At 43.6% G+C, this 25,890-nt stretch overlaps 1 protein-coding gene across 4 annotated transcripts in view; it reads left to right on the forward strand.

Annotated features, from left to right (window-relative positions):
- The window catches only part of zfhx4 (zinc finger homeobox 4), a 94,302-nt gene that overhangs the window by 31,503 nt on the left and 36,909 nt on the right, over nucleotides 1–25,890 (forward strand). For all 4 annotated transcript variants that reach the window (XM_051940610.1, XM_051940609.1, XM_022193711.2 and 1 more), the window contains exons 2-6: nucleotides 2,616–5,151; nucleotides 5,573–5,785; nucleotides 6,215–6,509; nucleotides 8,313–8,854; nucleotides 23,872–24,106. In XM_051940610.1, the coding sequence (XP_051796570.1) occupies nucleotides 2,662–5,151; nucleotides 5,573–5,785; nucleotides 6,215–6,509; nucleotides 8,313–8,854; nucleotides 23,872–24,106 (3,775 nt within the window). In that variant the 5' untranslated portion in view covers nucleotides 2,616–2,661. The remainder of the gene's footprint in view (nucleotides 1–2,615; nucleotides 5,152–5,572; nucleotides 5,786–6,214; nucleotides 6,510–8,312; nucleotides 8,855–23,871; nucleotides 24,107–25,890) is intronic.

Here is a 25,890-nt window from a genome sequence, read left to right on the forward strand (position 1 = left end):
TACACCGTGTTGTTTTGGCACTAGGTGAGCGTAATGGATGATTTATGGTAAAAAGCCGGATGAGCTGTAATTCGAGTGAATGTAGAAAAGCCTTTATTTTACATAATTGTTTCCCCGCTTCCAACTTGATTTTGTTTCATACTTTTGTCACACATGCAGTGTAGCTAAGTCTAAAATGAAGCCATGAATTAGTAGAAGCCGGCGCCGTGTGTGTCTCTGTGTAAATACCATGGATTTTTGTGGTGTGACACACGTTTGCTCTGTTTCATCTCCTTGCTTGTTTAGAATATGCAGTGCTAATTGCTGCTAATGTTTTTGAAATTACAGTGCGAGTGAACATGCAGACAGGTGTGCAGAGGGCTGCGTGTTGTAGAAAATTATAGCTGTTATCTCCAAGATCTGTGCCTTAGGCTAAAAGACACAAAAAAAAAAAAAAACCAAGACTTTAAAAATCTTTTTGAAGCAACAGTTGGGTGGGGATGCTATAGATGTGTATTGTGATTGGACACAAATGTATACAGGTATACTGCGACTTTAGAGTAAATAAAAGGGCATTTTCAAATACTTCCAAAATTTAAAAACGAAACAAACCACACAAAAATGATTTGTATGTAAAATATTTGCTCTGTCACTAAAATGTATCCTGTCTGATTGTAAATACCTATGAGATGCTTTTATTATGTACATAGACACATCCGCCTACTGCCTTTTGCCACATCCCTGCTGAACTGATGAGCACAGAAATTCATTTTCTGCTCCTTGTGAGTTTTTTTCTTTAATCTCACAAATAGAGAAACACAAAGTGAGACACAGAGAGAGAAAACATAATTTCTCTCTTTTAATCTATCACTAGTCCCCATGGAATCATCTCTGGGATATGTCAGATTAGACCTGATTATAGCGCGTGCACACACATGCACCCGCAAACACACTCACACACATGTTTGATTTCATTCCTCACGCTTTTACTGTCTCTCTCACTGGCTTTGTTTAGCCCTGGATTGTTGCGGATTAATCCTCTAATTGCTTTGTAGCTTTGTTGTGAGGGAGAGGCGGTGTAGAAAAAGAGAGGGAGAATTAAGCAGCAGGTGGATTGGGTTAAAGGTTAACATGGCTCTTTAAAGCTTTCTTTTAATGCCAGCTCATTTACACGCAAGTATCTGAAAGGAGCTGGTACTGTATCAAGCGAAAAGACACTGGCATGCACAACTAGTTCTCATTTGTTGCATTTAGCTGAGCAAGAAAGTAGTTTCTTTCAAGTACCAATGGAGCTTCAGTTCTCAAGCTGTTTTTCGTTTTTTTTTTCCTCAGTTGTTTTTTCTGCTTCTCTTTAGGTAGTAAGAAATTACAGCGATGATTACAGCATGAAATAACTGTGCCGTGTTATGTGTGTTTATGGGCTCAGGAGGCTTTTTTTCCCCTGCATTGTGTGTATGTTTGTGGGAGCGTTTGCATTTGTGCCTTGTTGTGAAAAGCCAAGAGATTGAAGTAGTGAGGGGTTGAGAGATGGGCAGCCACCCAGGATTGATAGCATCTCACTGGTATTCCAAACATCATTCCTCATGGAAGCTTGCTCTTTCTGTCTCTCTCTCTATATTCATCTCCTTTTTTCTTTCCTGTGTTACATTAAACAACAAAGTATTATTATGGATGTAAATATTTTTATTTCATAATTAATTTTTATGTCTAGTCAGTTTTTTCCACCAGTTACTGTCCTGCCTTTCCATAAGGTACAAGTACATTCACATGCTTAGTTGTATTTACACTGTTCTGCACGAAGAGTGTAAATCATACCTTCAGGGTATAAATAGGCTAATAGGTACTGCCCAGTTAACAGGTTTTGACTGGTAATAACATGCAGAGATTGGCATAGCTAATGACTGAAGACATCCCTCCATACAGTTTTACTATTTAAGAACAACTTTAAAGTGCAAGTTTAATTGATTATCACCATTGTTTATTAGTTGTTTTGTTCACATCTGTGCTAGCCTGTTTATGAGACAGCTGGGATATACCTATAAACTTTCCTATAGCCTACTGCCACGAGAGCTGCTTTGTGCATTCCCCCTTTTTCCAACCTCTAGTCCCACAGGTCAATAAGAAACAAAACCTTTATTCAAACAAGTGCAGATTTTATCAAAAATGCAAGTGGGAGCAGTTAGTACTAGATATCTCAAGTTCTCAAAAGCTATCACAGTGGTAGCTGCTTTTATTTTTCTTGTGATGCATAAAGCATTTAGCAAGCATTTGGATTGGAGTCATTATGCAGAAGGGAAAGTATACCTAATTACAGGTTGATCTGACTAGGATATTCTTTTCTATCCGACTATAATTCACACTGCGCAAGGGGCAGAGAAATTACCAACATGCCCCCCTATGAAATAACTGAGCAGAGCTTATGATATTAAAACCTCCTTTAGAAATCCACCTCATCCAAATGAGGCTTACAGCAACACAATTAGTACCAGGGTTAAATGTAGGTTGAGAGTACCTTGGAATTAATTAGAATATAGTCAGTAGTGTTTAAGAATTATAATTGCTGCAAAGTGTGATGTTAAATAGCATTTACTAAATCTCAGTTGTCCTTTGTTTATTTCTTTCTCTCCCTAACTCAGGTCCCTGTTGGGCTGGATGAGATGAGATCCCTATGTAGTGGTCGTCATGGCAACTTGTGACTCTCCCCCTATGGTGTCGTCACGGCAGCAGGAACATGGTGGCCAGAGGCTGGATACTGCTGCTGAGGACAACTCCGTCATCGCCATGGAGACCAGTGTCGCCAACAGCAACAATGCCAACAACAACCAGTCGTCGCCTGCCGCCATTGGAGACCCGGAGAATGGCCTTGGAGAGCCCGTTCTGAGCCCGCTGAGGTCCACTACTACCCCCACCACTGTCAGTGCAACTACCGACCCTGTAACTGAACAGAGTCGGAGAGAAAGCTTTACTACCGGTAACAAAGGGAGTGTTACCGGAACTTTACCAGGAGTAGGAGGAGGAGCAGCTTTGGGTTCGGACTGTTCTGCCCCTGCCACATCCCCTGTGGCACCGGCAAAAGAGATCCCCTGCAACGAATGTTCTAGTTCCTTCTCCAGTTTACAAAAGTACATGGAGCACCACTGCCCCAGTGCCCGCCTGCCTGCCGCTGGAGGTCATGAAGAGGGTGATGAGGTTGAAGGGATGATAGGGGACGAGAGTGAAGATGAAGGAGATCGTGAGGTGGGTGCTGCAGAAGTGGGGGAAATGAACAGTGAGATAGAAGAGGATAGTGATGTGGAGAACCTGTGCAGCGAGATCATCTACCAGCCCGATGGCTCCGCCTTCATCCTGGAGGACTCCAAAGAGCAGCGTGGCAACCAGGGGGGGCTCTCTGCGGCTCTCCAATTCAGGGGCCTGCTGTCCCCCCAGACCTTCCCCAACGCCCAGGCCAGCGGTGGTCAGAGTGGCCTGAGCCCAGGGGGGGAACGGTTGGAGCAGCCCGCTGCACCCATGTCCTTCTACCCCCAGATCATCAACACCTTCCACATCGCCTCATCCCTTGGGAGTAAATCCCTAGCGGCCGACCACCCCTCCTTCCCAAATACCTCAGCTGGAGGGCTGGCGGGCGCTGGTCCTGTGTTGCACAGTTTCCGTGTCTATGACCTCCGCCACAAGAATGACAAAGACTATCTGACGGCGGATGGTGCAGCCAAAAACTCCTGTGTGTCCAAAGATGTCCCCAACAATGTGGACTTGTCCAAGTTTGAGGGCTGCGTGGCCGATGGGCGGCGGAAGCCTGTGCTGATGTGTTTCCTGTGCAAGCTGTCTTTTGGCTACAGCCGTTCCTTCGTGACACATGCTGTCCATGACCACCGTATGACCCTGAATGAGCAGGAGCAGAAGCAGCTGAGCAACAAGCACATCTCTGCCATCATCCAGGGCATCGGCAAGGACAAAGAACCTCTTATAAGCTTTCTGGAACCAAAAAAACCCCAAAACTCTGTGCTACCCCACTTTCCCTCACCTGCCAACTTCTTAGGGCCAGACACGGGGCTCCGCGGCTTGTGGAATGCTTTCCACAGTAGTGGGGAGAATGCAGATTCCCTTCAGGCAGGTTTTGCCTTTTTGAAGGGCAGTGCCAGCAGCTCCTCTACTGACCAAACCCCCAGAACCCAAACCATGCCAAAGGCTGAGACCAACCCAAACCTCGGGGGAGGGGCTGGTGCCCACAGAACCCCCAGTGGGAGTTCTGATGCTGCTGCCACTGGTGGCAACCTGGAAGGTCGGAACTCTGATAGTGACTGCAAAGGCCACGTTAGGGACACATGCACTTTGCAACCCAATGGGCCGGACCTGAGCCAGTACCCGCCCATCAAGCGGGAGCCCGGTACAGTGGGAGAAGAAAGTCCAGAACAAGATGAGGATGCTTACTCCAGTGGTGGTGGCGTAGAAATGGAGGCAGATGAGGAGGAGGAACAGGCCATGAACATGGCAATGACAGGCCAACGGGCCGACAGCACCAGTAGCAAAGATTTCCCTCTCTTAAACCAAAGTATTTCCCCCCTTTCCAACAGTGTGCTAAAGTTGAACAATGACAGCAAAGGCCCTGCATCCACCTCCTCTTCATCCCTGCCTGTGTGTGAGAAGCTGGAGATGGAGAAGAGCCGCCTGTCCACTGCCCTGGCAGCTGCCAGAGAGCGGGAGAGCAGCAACGACTCGAACAGTGAAGGCCTGGCAGGACGGGATAGGTTATCGCCATCCTCCAACCCCCTTGACATGATAATGTTGCGCAGAGATGATGAGAGTCCTGGACCTCTGCATCAACACACAGGAAATCCTAGTACGCCTGGAACTCCTGGAACTCCTGGCACCCCTGGTCCAGGTGAAGGGTCCCCAGGTAGCGGGGTGGAGTGCCCCAAGTGTGACACGGTCTTGGGATCCTCGCGGTCTCTGGGAGGGCATATGACGATGATGCATTCACGTAACTCCTGCAAGACACTGAAGTGTCCAAAGTGTAACTGGCACTACAAGTACCAGCAGACACTGGACGCTCACATGAAGGAGAAACATCCAGAGTCTGGTGGATCATGTGTGTACTGCCGCACAGGACAGCCTCACCCTCGTTTAGCTAGAGGCGAAAGCTATACCTGTGGATACAAGCCTTTCCGCTGTGAGGTCTGTCCATCTTATTCTTCATTACTATGGATAGTCAAATAATAATCAAAAAAATATCATTGAGTTTGTTAAACATAAGCTAATGGAAATGTAAATCAGTGCTACACAGTTAATGGAGTTTACATCTGAAGTCACTTTACGAGGACAGGCATCTGACCAGTTTTGCAACCTCTGTCGCATGACAGCTGTACTTGTTTAATGTAATAATATGTTTGCATCAAAAGACAGCTAAGATGCAGTTAAATGTTTTATATCTTTTTATTTAACAACACCATTACCAGCTTTAAAGCTTATTTTAATTATCAAGAAATACTAACAATAATGCTAACAGTCATTCATCAACTTGTCTTACTTGTTGATGCATTTAATGTCTATCATACATCAATATTTTTAATTCTTATCATTAATTATTTTCTTTTAGGTATGCAACTACTCAACCACCACCAAAGGCAACCTTAGCATCCACATGCAGTCAGACAAGCATCTGAACAACGTACAAACACTCCAGAATGGTGGCAGTGAGGCACAATACAACCACAACCATGCCAACCCTGTACCCAGTGCCAGCCTTGGAGGAGGCTGTGGGACACCCTCACCATCCAAGCCCAAACAGAAGCCCACTTGGCGTTGTGAGGTAATGACACAAACAGAGCATCATTGTAGCTCTGTGGTAGCAACATACCAATTTGCTTGTTGCACTGTCTGCACAATGAGCCATTTATCTCTGACTGCGTCACTGTGTCTATTATTTTTCTTGGCAACATCATCTGACCTCTGGTATTAAACAGTATTTCTCATACATTCTAGCATTATCTCAAAGTATCTCTAAAATCCATTCGAAATTCATCATTATGAACATAATACCAAGTTACTTGGGAGGCCTGTAGTTCTGTGGATTAGGTATTAATATTTTTTGCTATTGTTGCTGTTACTCTCAGTGATCATTTAAAAAATTATACAATTCTGAGTTGTAAAAAGTATATTCATTATTTTCAATCTGAGGTGCAAAATATCGCTTTGATGAAATAGATCAAAATATTCAATGTTTCTTATCTTTCATCAGGTGTGTGACTACGAGACCAATGTGGCAAGGAACTTGCGAATTCATATGACCAGCGAGAAGCACATGCACAACATGATGCTGCTGCAACAGAACATGAAGCAGATTCAACACAGCCTCCATCTCGGCCTGGCTCCGGCCGAGGCCGAGCTTTACCAGTACTACCTGGCTCAAAACATGGGTCTCGCGGGTGTTAAACTAGAGAACCCAGCTGGCAGCAGTGGCCCAGATGCCCAGATGATGATTAACCCCTTTCAGCTAGATCCTGCAACTGCAGCTGCTCTTGGATCTGGTCTAGGTGAGTGGTACTAGATTTGAAACAAAACACAAAGACACACGTGCCTGTTAAGTTTTAAAACCTGAGTCAATTAAAATGCAGAAAAAGGAAAAAAAAAAAAAAAAGGCATTTCTGCTGAGGTTGAGACAAAGTGCTAAGTATTTTCCTTTTTAATATTTTTGCCCTGGGGCTTGTTATTCAGTTTTCTTCTGCTCATTTTTCACTTGGCCAGTTTTATCTGTTTTATCTCATCTAACTGATGCCATCTAGGTATTGTTTTTTATCTCTTTGTGTTTCCTTTGTTGCTCTTCGTTTTTCTCCATGCCCTCTCACCTCCCCTTTTTCTGCTCCCATCCTTTTTGCCTTGGACCCCTTCCCTCACCCTCCTCTTTTCTCTCTCTCTCTCTCTTTCTCTTATCTCCGCTCTCATATTGTCCGTCTGTCATTGTCTCCTTTCTTTGACCCCTCTCACTGATTAAAAAATGATTATGAGATGCCACATGAGAATTATTCTTAATCTTTCATTTGTAATTTTCTTAAGTCAGCTTAATCCCCCCCATGCACACACCACCCCACCTTTGCTCACCCTGGAGAGAACACACATGTACACACATATACGCATACAGACACTCACACACAGCAGGAAGCGGATTCCCGTAGGAGTGAGTGAGAGAGATTTAACAATGACCCTGCAGTGTTACACACCCACTCCCTCCTTTAGTGTGGAGGTCACAGCCCAGCTAGCAGATGTACTCTCAGTGAATTACACCGATAACACACAGCTCCCCATAGTGAGCACAGCTGTACATAGGTACAAAGGTTTAGATGGTGTGAGCAAGATATTTATGCATGTATTTATATACTGACACATACACACACAATGCATGCATAGATTATCAATGAATATGCATTCTTACATACATGTACTAAATGTTAGATTCACACAGTTTAAATTTCTGCTCACATTTGGCAGCCACATTTAGGTAAGAGCTTTTTTAAACCGGTACTCACGAAAAACACCCACACACAAACACATGTTTAGTCATCTACTAATTGGGAAAATAATGCAGTAAAAAAAGAAAAGGTTCAGATGATGTGAAATTGTTCACATCATCTGAATTGTCATCTGAAAAAGGGCATGATGAGCTTTGGTAACATACATAGAAGGACAATAAAAGGATCAAACGAAAGAGTTAATTACATCTGTATGAATGGCAGATCTGCTTTTTGTCTGAGGGTGGGTGGGCAGAAGAAAAAGAAACTGTGGTTAATGCATTGATCAGCTTTTCAAATCTGTGTGTGGATGTGAGAAAAGCCTAGAGCCCTAAAACCGTTGTCCCACCATTGCTGAGAGCAGTAATTAAAGCTACCTGATGAGCGAGTTAGCAAGTTGAAAAGGATGATTGTAATTGATCCTGATTCAATCCTATTAGGGTTTTTTATAGACAAGACTTTGTAAGGAGCCCTAGTCCTCTGTGAGGCTTTATTTTATCAAATCCTTTTGTGTGAGAGAGGCCTTCATAGAAGACTCACTTCTCTTTCCACACTTAATTTCATTTAATAAAGAGTCTTTTCTCTTTCTCTCCATCCTTTATCATTCCATATGCATAGCAGCCTTACATTTTCACCAGAGCTTTGCGTTTCTGTCAGATGTCTGTTTTTATTTACAATTCTTCCTGCTGTACATGCTACACTGCCATTATCTGTCATATTATCTCACTGTGACTCCGTGTTTGTAACCCTTTTTGAAGACCTACTTTTTACTCTTCCGTCAGTATTTCCCTTCTGCTGTCTAACTGGTGTTTTCACTCATTTTTTCCATAGTGAATAGTGACCTATCAGCAGAGTTGCGTCTTGCCAGTGGTCAACTGATGGCAGACGACCTCTCCCTGGTGTCCTCAGGTGGAATGGGGGGCATGTCCTCATCAGACCCCTCCCTCTCCTCCTTGTCGCCACCTATCAACGATCCCTCGCTGCGCCTCTACCAGTGCGCTGTGTGCAACTGCTACTCCACAGACAGCCTGGAGGCTCTCAGCGCCCACGTCAATGCCGAGCGCTCTTTACCCGAAGAGGAGTGGCGCTGCGTGGTGGGCGATGTCTACCAGTGCAAGCTCTGCAGCTATAACACTCAGCTTAAGGCCAACTTTCAGCTGCACTGCAAGACAGACAAGCACATGCAGAAGCACCAGCTGGTGGCCCACATCAAGGAGGGAGGCAAGGCCAACCAGTGGAGATTAAAGTGTGTGGCCATTGGCAACCCTGTGCACCTCAAGTGCAATGCCTGTGACTACTACAGCAACAGCGTGGATAAACTGAGGCTACATGCCACCAACCAGAGGCATGAATCTGCCGTCCGCCTTTACAAGGTAAAAGCACTGTTCACACACACTGGGTTCTACAGCCACCAGTTCTTTAATCTCAACTTTTTGTCCCAGCTGACCAAAAAAAAAAACCATCATCATCAAACAACATTCAAAAATACGAAATACTTACAAGAAAAAATCACTTGAGGATTCACTGTTTTTGCAGGACGCTTGCATTACATTGTATACCATACAGTACAAAATGACTCTAATACCATTCTGATCAGTTCCCATCTAGTAGATTGAGCATTCAGATTTAGGAAAAGAAAACATACTTTCGTTCAAAAAGAATTTGCCCCATCCTCTTAACTGCAGGGTCACACAGATATAAAGTTCCCATGAGAATGGAATGACAAAGATAGAAAAGGTCACTGTGAGAGTACCGAGGATGATTTCCATCTGATATGCTTACATTTCCTGCTTGTAACCAGCTGACACTACTGTCTCTGCTAATGATACACAAGCCATGCACTGTCAGCGAGTTAGAAATATGTTTGAAAGAAGTTTGATTATCTTCAGCTGTCTTTTCAGCTCATTTTTCCAGCTTTGTAATTCTGGAATTATTCAAAAATCTATTTCCACAGTAAGGATGTAAAGCTAAATTAACTATTCAGCTGTGTTCTAAATTATTGCACAGTAAGAGTGGACCAGTTTTGATGCCTACATGGTCCAGAAATATAGACATTCACGAGTTGAGACAATTAAAAAAAAATGTTTTACTAGTTATGTAAAAAAATGGTTTCAGATTTTTAAAAGAAAGTATATATGTGTATATATATATATACACATACATATATACACATTTAATGTTTATACTGTTTGGTGTAATTATCATGTATATACACATTAATATGAGCCTCCTGCAGACTAACACTCCTTGTTCTTCAGGCCAGTAGGTGAACCTTTGTTTTTTTTTTGCTTTGGATTACTTAATCCTGATCTGTCACAGTGTTACCACACTAGTTGCCCATCACAGCAGTAAACTAACACAGGGAACTCAGTTACTTAACTAATTAAACTCTTCGCACTCAGAGCAATAAATAGTTCCTGCAAAGAAATTCCAACATGCCTGATATTTGGCGTCTTTCTCTCCCGCTATATATTTGAGGTGATTTAGTTTGTCAGACGTCTCCTTCAGCTTAATAGGATGCTGTTACATTCCCGAGGCCTTGACCTACAGGACAGGATCAAGTGCATTACATTAATGAGGATTTCTTTACTACTGTATGCAACATTTGGCAGTGGGAGGTGTCTGAGTGTGTTAGTGCTTGAGTTTGTGTGAGTTGGACCTTAAATGTAGAAACAACAGTATTTAGTATATGTAGAAAATGAGGTTTTAATGATGTTTTTATATATATATGTACATAGAATGCAATGCTCCAATTTTATTTTTATAGTAATTCACCCACTTTTATACATAATAGCATCTCATCACAGTTATTTACTCTTGTTTTTAAATGGGAGTTTCTTTTTTTTTTTAAATAACAGTAAAATTAAATAATCAAACAAGTTCACGTTTTCAAGATTTTAATCTGTAATGTTAAATTTGTAAAGAAGACTTTCTTCACTGACCTACCAAACTTCATCAGCATGTTTATTTTCTCAATCTGATGCCCGTATTGCACATTAATCTTTGAGGAATTACATTCATTTGGAAATCTGTGACTGATTCTTACTTACAGTTTCAAGTATTAACTGGATTAAGCGCACTGGCATTCTTAAGGTTATTTAAAACAGTCTTACTTGACTTTAACAGGATGTGCATATTGACAGAGGATTGCCCAACAGTCTGGCAATGGTTGGACTTGGCATGGGATGAGTTGGAGATGCATCTGCTCCAGGGGAATTTGTAAATTCTGAACAAACGTGCTTCTTGCACTTTGCCTTAAATTAGCAGAGGTCCTAGCCAACAGGATCAGCTTGATTAGTAGACTAAGATCGGGATAAAGGAGGCGTTATCACAAGTTTGTGAGTTTTTATGTGCATGCATTTGAGACACTTTTGGCTGCCGTTTCAGCTGATTTAATATGAGGCAATAGCCAGATAGGTTACCAAGGCTACACTAAACATTGACAGCCATTGAATTATGCAGAAAGCTATTTATATCAGTTGTGATTAAATGTACAAATCCAAGCACTATCAGCAGCAAAGAAATGTAACCAGGAGGCTTGTCTGAACATACTTGTGATTTTGTTCTTTTTTTTTTTTGCTTTCCAAGGAAGTGAAGTAAGCAAGGGAGTATCCTTTTAAGCACACACAAACAGCAGTTTAGCCAAGGCAAGCGAGGGTCATCCCAGTGCCCCCTCAATGCACCCATACACCCCTGTACCTCATCTACCCACCCACCTACCCCACAGGCCTCAACAAATCTGTTCCACAGATGACGGTTTTAATGCCTCTGGCAGAAATTCCACAATTTTACCCTTGGACATGTGGTGGTAAAGCAGAGCGAGAGGGGGAGAGAAAGCATAGACAGAGCAAAAAGAGAGCGGCCGAGCAAGAGCAGAGGAAAAAAAAAATCATTTCTTTATTTGACCAGAAAAACACCTCTCCTTTTATGTATTGGCAGAGGTGAAAAGCACATGGGGATAGAGGTAGCTTGGCCGGGCGCATAAAAGATCCGAGTGTTGACGACTTTACCATCTGGTTTTTTGGAAACACAGAATATCTTTATGGCATGGGAAACCATTTGAAGATACAAACAAAAAGCATATTCAGGAGATTTTATGGCTGCTTTGTAGCAGCAATGGAGTACTTCTAAGGGGAATTGAGAGTTTAAAAGTGTTTTTTTCCAGACTTTGAAACAGCAAGAGGGAAATGACATTAGCAGCACATGGACATTAAGTCATCTGGTGTCCAGGGCACAGCAGGTGGTGCAGGAAGTCATAGGCCTTACATGGAAAAAGCGGAGGTCTACACCTCTCTGTCTATTGAATAGGAAATGTAGGGATTTTGATTGGTTCTGGTTTGTTTTTCACAAGAAAAGCGAACACTCAGAGTGTGTTTACACAATCTCCCTTGATAGAGAATTTAGTTAGAAATGAGGAGTGAGTGTAGAACGTCATTTCTGTGGTATTATCACAGCTGTCAAGTGCAAATCTTTATCCCCTAAAAATGTTGTAAATGACAAAATGGAAGCGGTTTTATCTTAGCAATTGTACGCTAGCAGCCTATGAGGTAAGCTTCGCATTAAATGGTGTTGCATCATAGCGTGTCCAGAGTTGGCTGGTCCTGTGTTTAGCTTAGCATTGAATATGATGATATATGGCTTCGTTATGATTTTTAATAACAAACACTGGGCCTAATACACATGGAGACAGGAGTAAATCTGTCAGTGCCATTCACAAGTGCCGCCTGGCTAAGTAGGGGGTTTAGTTTGTAGTGAGCGTGTGTGTTTGTGTGTGTGAGCTTTGAGGTTGAGATCTGGGCTGTGCTTGCCCCTGGGTCATTAAGAGTTGAGAATGTTCATGGTCAATGTGGCATGGTCAAGGACCACACACACACACACGTACACACATTCTCTGTGTCTCGTAGGCCATGGCACCTGTTTCTCAGATGGCTATCTGAATAAATCTTGAACTGTCTTCAGCCACTGCCACCGCACCCCTGTCTGTCCAACGTTCCGTCATAATTCAAGTGGAAATGGATGTCCGGGGTCCACTGCACTTTTCCATATCTCTGTTTTTCTTTTCTTTATTTTTGCTCTTCCTGTCCTGCCTCCGCAATCTCCTTTGAACTCCGAATCTTAGGCTCATAAAACGCTCAGGAAGAGAGGACGTTTAGATGGAGTGATTTGGTAGTGGGACATACAGAAGATATAAACAGATAGAAAGGGTCTCTTTTTTCTGTCTCATATTCCTTCACCACCTCTTTTTGTCCGCTCCCTTTGTTTTGTCTCTGCCTCCTTTTCTTTCATTCTCTCTCTCTTTCTCTCTCTCTCTTTCTATTTCTCCCCTGGGGAGCGGCAGATAGGCCATCTCATTACCCATGATCCTCTTGGCAACACCATGGCTGGGAATCAGGGGGTGGGGGGAATTAAACAAGGGGAGTGATGGGAGGAGGGAGAGATGGAAGGGACAGAAGAAGACAAGGAAAGGAGACTGGGTTTGTAGATACATTAAAAATCAATCTCCCTTTTTTCGTTTTCATCATCTGCTTTGTATTTCTCTCTCTCCTTTGACTTTTCTATCAACCAAGGGACGTTTTTTTTCTTTCAGTCTTCTATCTTTGCCCCCTTCCTCACATTTAATTCTCCTCCGTCTCTCTCAGATGGAGGTAGCTGTGCTTGTGCATCTGTGATATTAAGTCTACCACTGTGCCTTGGCTATTAGCAAGGGTCAACCCTGCCCACTCTCATTTGAAAATCAAATGGCCCTATATATATGCAGCCCAAATTATTGAACTGTCATTTGGACTTGTGTGATGGGGAAATGGACAGGAGATTGACTCCCATAGATTTGCATAAAAAGTCATTGTGCTGGTCCCCGGAATAGAAAAGAGACTGGATCTATTTCAAATGCATGGCACCATTTATGGCGCACACACACACACACACACACACACACACACACACACACACACACACACACACACACACACACACACACACACACACACACACACACACACACACACACACACACATTTAAATGCATATGTACATACAGAGGTTTAGAATTACATTCATAGCGACACACTCACATGTACAGTAACCACACAGACACTCACACACAATCGTAGTCTTGGTTATCAAGTTACCATTTTCCACTTGAGCCCATGTATGCTTGTTCCAGACACAGCCTCTTGATCACAGCGTCTTTGTCTCGCACTCACAGACAGACTTAAAGAGTTGCTATTCTCTTCAAAAAGGAATGTTCTCAGACACTTCACACTAGATGCTACTTGACTGTGAGATATAGATTTTCATGTTCTGTCATGGAGACGGATGATGCCGCCAAGAGTTCAATGCTGTAAACCTGAGCAGACAAATGAATTCACTTCAGTATTTTTGCCAGAAAGGTTGTCTGTCTGTCCCCCTTTCTCTTTCTTTCTTTCTCTCTCTCTCTCTCTCTCTCTCTCTCTCTCTCTCTCTGCGAGGCAAAGAGACGCCGGTTAGTAGATTATTCAAATCGTCTCCTCTTTCACCTGCGTGGAGATTACAATGGAAATCTTTCAGAGGTCTGGGGGTGGTGAAGTGGGGGACGGAGGGTGGCGGCTAATTAAAGCATAAAAGCAGGTGTGTGTTTGTGTGTGTCGGCTGTAGCTTTCTGTTCGACAGAGAGCTTTGAATGAATGGACTTCCCCGCCGCCCTCCCCCTTCTTCCTAATAATCCTCATAGATATTAATAAGAGTTTCGCCCATTCTTCCTCTAACGCCTTTACCAGATGGTCGGCAGAGCGTTAGTGTGCGTGTGTGTGTCTGTGTGTGTACATGTGCGTGTGTGCGGTGTCCAGCTTTGGTCCAGCTCTGGACTGACACTCATATGTAATGTTTAATTACCTAGCCAGGTCCCCTCCTCCCCTCCTCTCCTCTCAACTTCTTGACTCTCTGATGAATTAGGCCTGCAGATTGTGATGTAGTCGCCTTTTGTTTTGTTTTTTTCTCCCTTAGACAAGGTGTGTTTTTCTGCATGTGAGACGGAGAAACAGACAGCGCTGGTTTTCTCATATTAATAGCCAGATGTGATCCTCTTCATAATCATTCCCACCCCTCACCAAACTGTGGGTCATTTGGGCCGTGTCCATGTGCAGGGGACTGTGAAGCAGATTGGGGCTGACAGGTATGGGAACGATAGCAGAAGGGGGGGGCGGAGGTTTGTGAAGTGTGTGGAAGGAGGGGGAGGCGGGGGTCAGTGTCTTCCAGACCACCAGAAGGAAGGGAACATTGCTGGGATGCGGGAACAAAGAAGCTAGCAGGAGTTTGTCTTTTCTTTTTTGTCTTTTTTCCCCTCATCTTAACCCTCCCACCCTCACATCCCAACACCCAGCCAAACACACACTTCCCTCCTCCTCCTCCTCCTTCCATCCTTACACCCCCTTACTCTTACACTTGTCTTCTTCCTTTTTTTAAGATCCCCAACTCATTCCTATTCTTTCTTTTCTCTTGGGTCTTGATCATCCTTTTGGGACAAAGATAACAAGATTGTTTAAAAAAAGCAATAATCAAAGAAGGCACATGAGCTCAAATATGATCTCTTGGGGCATGTTGTCTCCTCTTTTGATGCATTGATTTGATCAGAGCAGTCTCAGACAGATCACATGGCAGGGAGATCAGATAAATACTTTTGTGTAAGTTCATTAGCTTTACTTTTGAAATCACCTGACATTAAAATGCGGGCGTAATTTGTATGAAAGTTGTCATAAAATTTTTCATCTCGTTGTTTTATCTATTCTCGAAATAGTCTGAAACGTTACATCAGCTTTAGAATGGTATTTAGATAGTATCATCATGCTTTTCCCCTCTCATGAAGCTATCAGGATATTGATATGGACAAAGTTGAACTGAAATACTCCTCAACGCCCTTCCAGATCAATAATCAATCGATTGGAGGTAATTGTGCTACTCCCTTGGAACGGTCCCAAGTCACTCTCTCTCTCGCCTCCTCTCTCCTTCTCACACTCTCTCTGTCATTATCAGCATGTGGGCCAGTATTCGGCATTTCAGCATTCCAGCTGTAATTGATTTTAACCATTAGGTGCTCAGTGAATAGATAAGTAGTGGGAGATATTTGATTATACGGTGAAAGAGAGGGACGGGGATGAAAAGAGTGAGAGAAAGAAGGAGGGAGAAGGATTGAATGATGTTGCCTGAGAGCTGCAGAAAGGAGAACTGACCTGTCCTGCTGTCTATCCGTCTCCACCACTGGCCTTCCATCTTTGCGGCAGCACAATAACGCTGACCTCCTGCGAGTTCAAGCAGCTTAGTTTCTGCGAGGTAATCCCTAATGCTTTGAAATAGACCTGATAGAAAGCCCACTTACTTGTTCTGGATTAATGTGGTTTGTGTGAGGGGTGCTGAGTTTTCAGCACATTTAGTTAAATTAACCCGTTGGAATTATCATATTCAATTCTAATTGTGGACTTATACTTGCACGGTGATGAGGAGTGACCTGTCCTTAAAAGCACGTCGCACTTTATTGACAGACAGATGGGTGACTTGGATTCAAAGTCCTTGCATATCAGCTGCTATGCATTAATACATTCTCTGTTGTTTGTTAAGGTTTAGTGTGCTGGTGGCCGGAGCGCTATTATTCCTTTCCCATCCTCTACAGAGGCCATTTTGAATCTGAGGAAGGTATTGCTTTCCCACTGTTTTCTGAAGATATGTCTGATTTTTTTTTTCTTTTTCATTTTGTCCTTTCTCCTCTTTTTCCTCATTCTGGCAGGAGTGTAGGTTAGGACTAGGGGTAGGGGCTGATGGGGGAGGTGGAGGGGGGGGGACAAAGGCAAACATTTGAGTAATCTTCAAAGAGCCCATTGGTATGTTGAGTGGACGCTGGTATGCGGACTGTGGCTGAGGCTTTTTCAGGGGAAAACAATATCCTTCCTTTAGACGGCTGGGGCCTGGGCAAACACTACCAGCCAGGCGACTCTGCCCAGCGCTGCCACCGCTATCAGCTTACCCCCCTCCCCTTGCTCCTGCACAAAATGCTAGGGTCTTTCAATGTTGCCGGAACAGCACAGAGCTCATCATTATGTGTTTACGGGGTAGAAAGAACGTCCCAGGTTGTCAAACGTGTGGTTGACTGAGTTTATGTAACATGTCAGAAATTGTTATCAGCGTGTGCGCCGTGACACGCAGTCACTATTTAAATGTTTGAGGTCTGATATAGAGGGACAAAGCAGACAAAGCAGACTGAAATGGCTGCCTTCTGTAAAAGAAAGTAGAGAGGGATCAAGTGTGCCATCTTGTAGGTCAACTGCAAGGCATTTGATTTCCTGTGGCAATATGCAAAACAGCATTGCTCAAGAGGTGCTGTCATTGTGCGCTCCCTGGCAGAGGTACCACTCCAACACAAAGACGTAGTACTGATAGTTAGAGATAGGTATAGATCAAGCGTGCTGTTTGTACGGCAATGCGGCTATCAAACAGTAGCACCTTCATTTTATAAATACAACTCTTAAAAGAAACCAGCAGACAGTCTGCCATTTTGTGACAGTTTCAAAATGAACTCCCTTTGTCCAGTAATCACCAGCCATTTTCTCACGAGGATCCACCCCAGGGATAATTTCTCCCATTTCTCTGTCATTAGCAGGGCCTGGTATTAGGCTTGTGTTTTGTTCCCTGTACCTTTTGTTTTGTGCTAAGTGAAACCATGCGACAGGGTAGGGGCTAACTGGAAAACAATACTCCCCTTCACAGGCTCAGGAATGTGTAATTAGTGATTTGAACCCGACTATGCTCGTCTAGATTCTTCCCTATCATTCTCTCTCTCTTTCCGTCTCTTGTTCTTTTGTTCTCTCTGTCATAGATTTTCTTCGCCTCTCATATCATCCTATCTATCAGTTAGTTTCTTTCGCTGTCTCTTTCTGTCATTCCTTTTGTCTAACTCTCTCTAATAGACATTTTTCAGCAAGTCTCCATTACGTATAGAGTGAAGAAAAACAAACTTGGCAAAAATTGCTGCTCCTCTAGGCACCAAAATTATTTTCCCTTCTCTTTCCCTTTCAGTTTTAGTTAAATATAACAACATCAATGTTGTACAAACCTCTTTGATGGAACCAGCCAATAAGCTGAAGCCCCAGATTTTCAACCCCTTTATTTTTGTTTTTCTCCCTGTGTTTCATAGACCCTGTCAATTAGACCTTCCCTTGATTTCCCAAAAGCATCTTTGCATGTTGGGAAAAATGAAAAACGATGAACCCTGCCCAAAAGTATGTTAGCATTTCAGCAATATCCCTCCCTGCGCACTGCGTTGGAAAAAGATAATCCCACAAGCATGTTAGCATTTCAATGATCTCGATCTCAGCATTTTATGATCTGTGTCCCATTGTGAGTCGATGGAAAAGATAATCTCAGCAGCAAGATGGTTTAGGGAAATGGGGAGGTCTGGTCAGTCTCACCTGGCGGCGATGGAGACAAGCGGGGGCTTTTAGACCCTAATGGGCTAAGGTCAGGATGGCTAATAGGGAGTAAGTGGCTGAGCCATGCTGTCTAAATCTAATGCTAATGTAAATACTGATCCATTTTCAAGGGGGATGGAGGTGAGCTGGCTTTCAAGACACCTAACACACATACACACATGCACCGATGAGTAAGTAAGATTTGTTCTGGTGTCTCTGCCTCTTTGAATCTCTTGCTTCCAGCTGCTGGGGCAGTACAATGTAGAATATGTGTTGCTTAGAAATTAGATTTACCACACATCCATTGATTAGGACCAGAAGAAATGCCATAGATCATAGTTTTTTTCTTTGTACTGCTCTACTTTCCTTGTAAGCATGAGTGTTTCTTCGCTGGAGCAGTAGAGAGAATAAAAGATAGAAAGACGGATTTTTCCAAGAAAAGGGGCTAGAGGTCAGGAAGCTGTGAACTTCAGGTTGACCTTTACCCCATACGTCAGATACACTTACGTCATGACTCCAAGTGTGTATGTGTGACCGGGTGTGTCTGAGTCCATGTGTGGGAGTCAGAAAAATGGACGGCAAGACGATTAACTGGACTTTAGAGTTGCATTATTTTCCACGCACCCACAGTTTTTTTTTTCTGCTGACAAATACCAAAAAGGAATAGAGAAGAAAGAGAGGGAAGAAAGATGGAAAGAACAAGACCAGAGAGAGAGAGAGAGAGAGGGAGAGGCAGGGAGATAGCACAGAAGTGGTGAAGACCGGCAGAAATTTAGTATGAAAGACTCATTGTGATAATTCATTTATTTGACTTGGCGGCGATTATACGATGGATGCTTATTATTATTGGGTGACCTAAGCTAAGCTCACCCACAGGCCCTGCATCTCATGGACAGGCCCCAGAGCTGTGATCACATGTGATTGCCAGCAGGCAGAGAGCTGAGAGAAACAGGAGAGGCAATTCAGCTCTAGGAAATATTTTTCTTTGCATTTATGAAAATCAGAGCACGGATTGTAGAGAAAAGAAAGACGACCATCAGGAAATAAAAGAAGGTTGGGGTGGGAGTGCTGGGATTGTTTTGTGTCTCCAGCATCTCATGATCACACACTGTGTCCTTGTAGGAGAGAAAGAGGGAGAAAAGTAGGAGTTGTGCATTGTCTGTGTATATTTGTGTTCTGTGCACTCAGCAGTTTTCGCCTCTATATGCATATTTGTTTTTTGTGTCTGTGCTGCACCGAAATCATCTCTCAGTACACTGTAGTTGCTGTTCTCTTTAGCGGTGGAAGTAAGGTGGCACATACCTGGGCCCTCTGCATCTCCTTTCAGCTGTGCAGTCTGCCAGCCAATCCATTGGCAGTGATCTTGCGTTACATCTATGTCTTGGGGGCTGAGTGGCGGTTAGCGGTAACATGTGTTAGGGAGGTGGTAGCACTGATGGAATTCTACACTTGGCGGCCTTCCAGGCAGTACTGGTATGTGTTTAAAATACTTTCAAGGAACAATACATGCTTTTGTTGTTTGCTGGGCCAAGTGGGGCTGTTTTGGTCTCTGATGGCCCCCGGGGGGCCCAGGGGATAGCACCGGAAGCAAGTGGCATTCTAAAAAAACAAAACAGGTATACTTAACAATGAGCTCCCTGCTTCCCCTAAAAAGACACTGATAAAAGGAGATAAAGAGGTTTTTATTTTTACGTGTGGGGTGTACGTTTGCATCTATGTGCTTCTCTGAATGTATGCAGCAGTTCTTTACGTATAAAACGTGTGCACACATGCTCTGACACACACACACTGGTTATTAAGACATAGCTGCGGTGGCGGAAGGTTCTTACTTTCAGAATGTATTCATTAGCTGCCTGGTTCTACGCTTAATGACAGGAAAGAGTCATGTTTGTACTGAATACCCTAATTTGTCATTTGGTTTATGGAGGAAATGCAACCCCATTGCTTTGCGCTGCTTTCAAAAATATTTTTATGCTACCACTGAACACATTACAATCATAGGCAAAGACAAAAAAACACACGATTCAAATTACAGACAGACACACACACACACAAAAAAACTTGTGAGGTATAATCAAAAAATGTGGAGTTGAAATTACTGATGCATAAAAACCAAACACACACAAACACACGCACAAACACTGAGAAGAAAAGGCGGATTGAAATTATACACACACACACACACACTCACATACACACACTTTCACGTACATGTACATGCACAGGAAGATAAAAGAAGTTGTGAAAAGATATCTTTTGGCTTGGCTTATTAAGAATTCAGTTAATGAGGCAGCTTTGTCACCCCAGATAGAACAAATGGATATGAGACAGCAGTGCTGCTATCCTCCCCGCAAACCCAGGGAGCGAGCAGAGGGGAGGTGTGTGTGCGCTTGTGTTTAGATGTGTGTGAGAAAGGTGTTTTGTAAACATCTCATTCTGCATAATGAATGCAGTCCTCTGTCATCCTCGCACACACACACACGCACGCAGCAGCAGCAGTAGCAGCAGCAGCAAACCACTACACAAGGGAGCTTCCTTTACCTGTCAAATTGACTCTCCTCCCCTCTTCCCATACAAGTCCCAGAGTGTGTGTGGATGTCATTGACAGGGTTGCCAATGTTGTGTTTTTGGCAAGTAAACAGGAAGTCCTGAGTGTCATAATTTGCATTCTCTGTCTACGTGTGTGTGTGTTCACCTCCTCCACCATCGAGACATCTCTGTGCCATGTTTAGGTCCACCCAGGGAGTGCTGCTTAGCTGATTTTGATTGGCCCACAGGGAGTGTTAGCTTATTTGGTTGTTTGCCAAACACTAATCCCCAACAATTAACCACCAGGCACTCTGGAGAGGTGCCATATTGACAAGGATGGCCCTTTTTGCCATTTCCCTCCTCCTGCACACACACACACACACACACACACAAAGATACTCAATATGATACAAATATATGTACAGCACATATGCACACATACGGATCAGCTGCGGCATAAATTACATACACGTTGCAAGCAGACACACACGGGCGCAAACCCAGGAGCAGGAACAGTGTGTTTGTGTGTTTGAATATGCATTACACAGCCCACGCCTGGCAGGAGTCAAAGTGCTCCTTTAAAAGTTCATAAATCATGGATGTTCTGGCCTGTGATCACCAGACCGCCTGCATTTCAGGCCTGCAGAGTGCCAGAGTGCGACAGACAGCCCTCAAGTTTAGGTCTTAAACAAACCCTCTGGAATGTGCTGATGGGGAGAGAATTAATATTAGGCCTAAACCTATCTGGCAGCCCAGTTCAACCCCAAGTATATCATTCTGCTCCTCTCAGCTGAAGCCTCATATCCTAAAAACACTACAATGTAAGTTAGGACATTGAAAGATGTATGGTATTTTAGAGCATGGATGATTTATATGAAAATGTTAATTCTGAAGGAGTACAATTCTCATAATGGCCATGCCATTAGTAACCATTATAAACTATCAAGGATTATTCCAGTGAAACCTCGCCTCTCCTGATAAGACTCTTAACCATCATGGCTATCTTCTCTGTTTGGAAAATACATATGCTCGCACACGCACAATACACACTTTTCAATTCCATTGCGCTTTTCTTCTGTGAAAGTTGTTAATGCAATACTGAAGGTTGTTACTGGAGGAAAGAAGGACCTTGTTTGATTACTAATTTTCTATTCAGTTCTAAGAACCCCTTTCAGTGTCCATTCAATTGTAAGTAGCGCCCATCTCAGTCAGAGTGGTCATGAAATAAAAGTATGCTGGAGTGTCCAGACATAGTTGAATTGAAAAATAAGAAAAGACCAAGCAGTAGTAAGATGTATTCTTGTTTTAAATTCTATTAATAATGATAGTTAATGATGGAATGAATGACAGTGAGGATGTATGTAAGCATAAGGGCTTTTGTGCATAATGTACAGCATACTTCATAGCAGTTGAAGGCCATTTTGAAGGTAAAGATGATTGGTAACTTTCTAGAAACTTGTTGAGAAGAGTTAGAAAAACTGAGAAAATGAAAAGCATTACAATTCTTTGAAAAGACATTGTTGTTTATGCATGTGATAAATGTGTGTTTGCTTCCGCAGCACACGTGTGTGGCTTCCTCAGTAAGGCTCAGCAGCCCAGTTCTACAGCTAGGGAGGGAGGGGAAGAAAGAAAAGAGGCAAAGAAAGAGAGAGAGAGAAAGAGCGAGGGAGGCCTCCTTTCACAGAGAAACAAAGATAGCTGTAATTAATGGCCCTGAGCTCTGGACTAGGGGAGCTTTCTTCTGACAACTCCGACTTAATTAAAACTTAAGACTTCTGAAAGGGCCTCTGACTGCGAGGGGACGTCCCACCGTCTCGTGAGAAAAACCTCGCAAGATTTCTTACAAAAGAAAGAAAGAGGGAGAGACAGAGAGAAAAGATGTGTTAGCGGCTGTAGCTATGTTGCTAATCCCTGTTTGTCAAAGGAGGAAGAGGAAAGAACGGGGGGGGGGGGGGGGGGGGGGTTAGAACTCACACACCTGCGGCCCACTCCTCCCACCACACGCACACACACTCCTCCCACATGCGTTTTTGCAGTCTCTCACTTCTTTCTCTATATACCATGATGCAACAGTGCTTGGGAGAAAAATAGTACCTGGCTAACTTTTTTTTGTGCTTCAAGAACTAAGCATCTTCCTATAGTAAGATGTGAGAGACGGAGTAGGGTTTGCGCGCACACACACACACACACACACACACACGCACACACACACACACACACACACACACACACACTTGTCATTATGTGTATTAATTCATGCACGGAACCCTGCACCTGTTTCTCACATGGCTGTATGAATAAATCTTAACAAAGCATAAACTAACCTCTGTGAGCCACCTCTGTGTCTCTTTCTCTTTGCCTGACTCTCTTTTCCTCTCTGTGTCTTTCTCTCTCTCTCCCTCTCCCCTCCCTCCACAGAGGATCAGATAATAAAAGCTTGGCCTGGTCTTTTGTTTTTGTGCATTGTTCATTAGCCCGGCAGCAACAACAGAAGCACACTTGATATGCTTGGCTTGACTGGGTGTATGGGAGTAGGGCAAGGTGGGATGGGGGCTGTGAGTGTTTGTGTGTGTGTGTCTGCGTGTGTGCGTGGGTGTGTGTGTGCGTCTGCGTTTGTGCACCTACACACACCAAGGGCAGGACAAGAGGTAGGGGGTAGCTTTGCATGGCTGCAATGCCATTAAAGAGGCAACTGGAAATTAAGGGCTTGCAACTGACAGCACACGTTGAATGAGAAACTCCTGCAGCTGCCAACAATAAGGAGAGCCGGACAATGTGCATGTTAAAGACAAAAACAGTGTTTTGAACTCAACCCCTTGTCTGACTTTTTGTGTGTTTTGAGTCTTTACGTCACCTCGAACATATCAAGTTAATTTGAAATGGTGTATAGTGTCTGAACCATAGAACTCCATCTGTTGCTTTTTAAGGGTGTTACCTCAGTTTAAGGTTAGCTAAAAAAAATCCTGATTGTACATATTATTTGAGCTTGATCTTGCTTTCTACATCCTTTTATAGTTGAAGTGTTTTATGTGAGATGGTTAAAGCTTTTTCTGTGTGCAGAAGTTAATTTTTACAGGAACCTTGTTCTGTAGCAAATTTTTTTTGTGGAAATAACTACAGCACGGTTGTAGAAAATAATGGCCCTGACTCACATGTTGCATATTGACTGAGTTTTGGCTTGTTTGAAACTAGCAAAGTGGGATTTCTGGGTGTTGAATTTGTGCAATTCAATTGGAAGCCAAGTAGAAGGAAGGCATTTATAGCCATCTTTGCAAAACAACAATTACAAAGACATTATTGAAAACAGTACAATAATGGAAATACTTAAGAGGGAATGAATGTAGAGCTGTTAGAGATTTGCAGAGCTGAAATGGGCCGAAAACGTGAATACATCTAACCTCCTCGCTCTCCTCTCCTCCGTCTCACAGCACTTGCAGAAGCAGGACAGTGCGTACAGCCCCGAGTCGTGTGTCTACTACTGCACACTGTGCGACTACTCCACCAAGGCCCGCCTCAACCTGGTGCAGCACGCCCGCTCAGCTCGCCACCAGCAGAACGAAGGACTGAGGAAGCTCCAGCTGCACCAGCAAGGCCTGGGAGGAGACGAGGATGGACTGAGCCTCCACGAGCTGTTCCATGTCAAGGAGTGCCCCACCAGCCAAGGTCTGTGCTTTTTCAACCTGCTCAGTCTGTTTGCTTTAGCTGTTGTGACTTGAGTGTATCTTTGTTATCTTTAAGGCTTTGAGTTCATGTTTCATGGATTATTTCTATCTTGTCACCCGTGTTTTCGTTTGTTTTTCTGGTGTAACACACTCATACTGGTTAATATCTCATTCACTACTTGTTTACGCTTTTTTGTATTTTTGATTTTAGTTCGGTGTTAGTTGACTCCTTTGAAGTCAGATCCATCTATGTTTTTTTTCTTTGCTCCTTACACTACACCACTCCCCCTTTTATTCCATCGAACCTCTTTCGCTCTCCACCTCGTTCCCTCCTTTCTTTGGCCTTCATATCCAGATCACGTCTCTCGATACAGACCCGTCCATTCCTCCTAATCTCTCCAAAATGAGCATACTGTTCCTATTAGGCTGCCGCGCTTATATCTGAAACACACACACACACACACACACACACACACACACACACACACACACACACACACACACACACACACACACACACACACACACACACACTGTCCCGTGCACAGGGACATCCCAGGCAGGCAAGCAGTCAGCTTATGAAATTTCACCTTGGGAGGATCTCATAGTGAAAGGCCTGTACACACATACGTTAGTCACACACATACATTGCTCTCTCTCTTTCAAACACACACACACACACACACACACACACACGCTCACGTATGCTATGGCTACACAGTCTCTCCCTGGAGTGAGCTTTCATTTCCTTTCTCATGACCAAAGCAATTTGGCTTTCATTTAAAAGTCTCCGTCCTGCCAGCAGCTAATAAGTGTAACAGAACTGTAAAACATTCAGAGAGACAAAAAAAAAAAAAAAAGATTAATCGTTTTTCTTTGAGTGGGGGTTGGATGGTTGGTGAGGGGTTGCAGGGTGTAAGGGGAGGGGGCTGTGCTGTAATTTAAACCAGAAGACGGAGAGTCAGGGTCCATTATTTAGTCATCCCTATGTTAATGCTGCCGGGAGAAAATGAGCGCTTAACTTGTTTTTGCTTTGCTTGACCTAAAGGAGCGGGTGGGGTGTGGTGGTGCAGAGGGGGGTAACACGTTTTGAATAGCATTCCAGCATAGCATTAGTCCATACATCCATGTGTGTGTGTCAGCCCCGTATGCGTATTTCACCATGAATCTGTGCTCCCCGAAGTGTCCTGTTTATACTGTACATGTACTCCCAAAACAGATGGGGGCCCAGCGCTTAGAAACATATGTGAATCCCAGCACACACACACACACACACGAACAGGAGAAGAGCTCCCAGTCCTGAAATGGAGACTTGCCGGTGAACGTTTGGTTTTAATTACACGTGGATCAAAGTTTCGGTGAGATTTGGGGTGCAGCAGAAAAGCATGCTTAGATAAATCATTACCTTACATTTTAACGTAGCCCCCAACCAACCCACCCCCCTTCTTTTCTCCTGCTCTCATTTTTTTTTTGTATCTCCTTCTCTCTCTCTCCTTTTTTGTCCTGCTTATTCCATCTGCCTCTCTCTCTCTCCTGCTCCTGTCCGTTTTTTCATCCAGAACACAAGCCGGGCTTCAAGCTTCTTCTTCTTCTTTTTTTTCTTCTTTTCCTCCCCTTTTTACATCTCAAACCAGCGAGTGCAACCAGGTTTTAAACCTGTCAAAAGTAATATTTGCCCGCTGCACCTATTTCAAATGTTCCACTCTTAAAACACACCATATTTGTTGCTTGGGCCCTCGTTTTATACCTTGGCTTTGATGCCACATGGTGAATTTCCATGAGGAA

This window comes from Acanthochromis polyacanthus, chromosome 20, assembly GCF_021347895.1.
Source record: "Acanthochromis polyacanthus isolate Apoly-LR-REF ecotype Palm Island chromosome 20, KAUST_Apoly_ChrSc, whole genome shotgun sequence".
NCBI classification, from domain to species: Eukaryota; Metazoa; Chordata; class Actinopteri; family Pomacentridae; genus Acanthochromis; species Acanthochromis polyacanthus.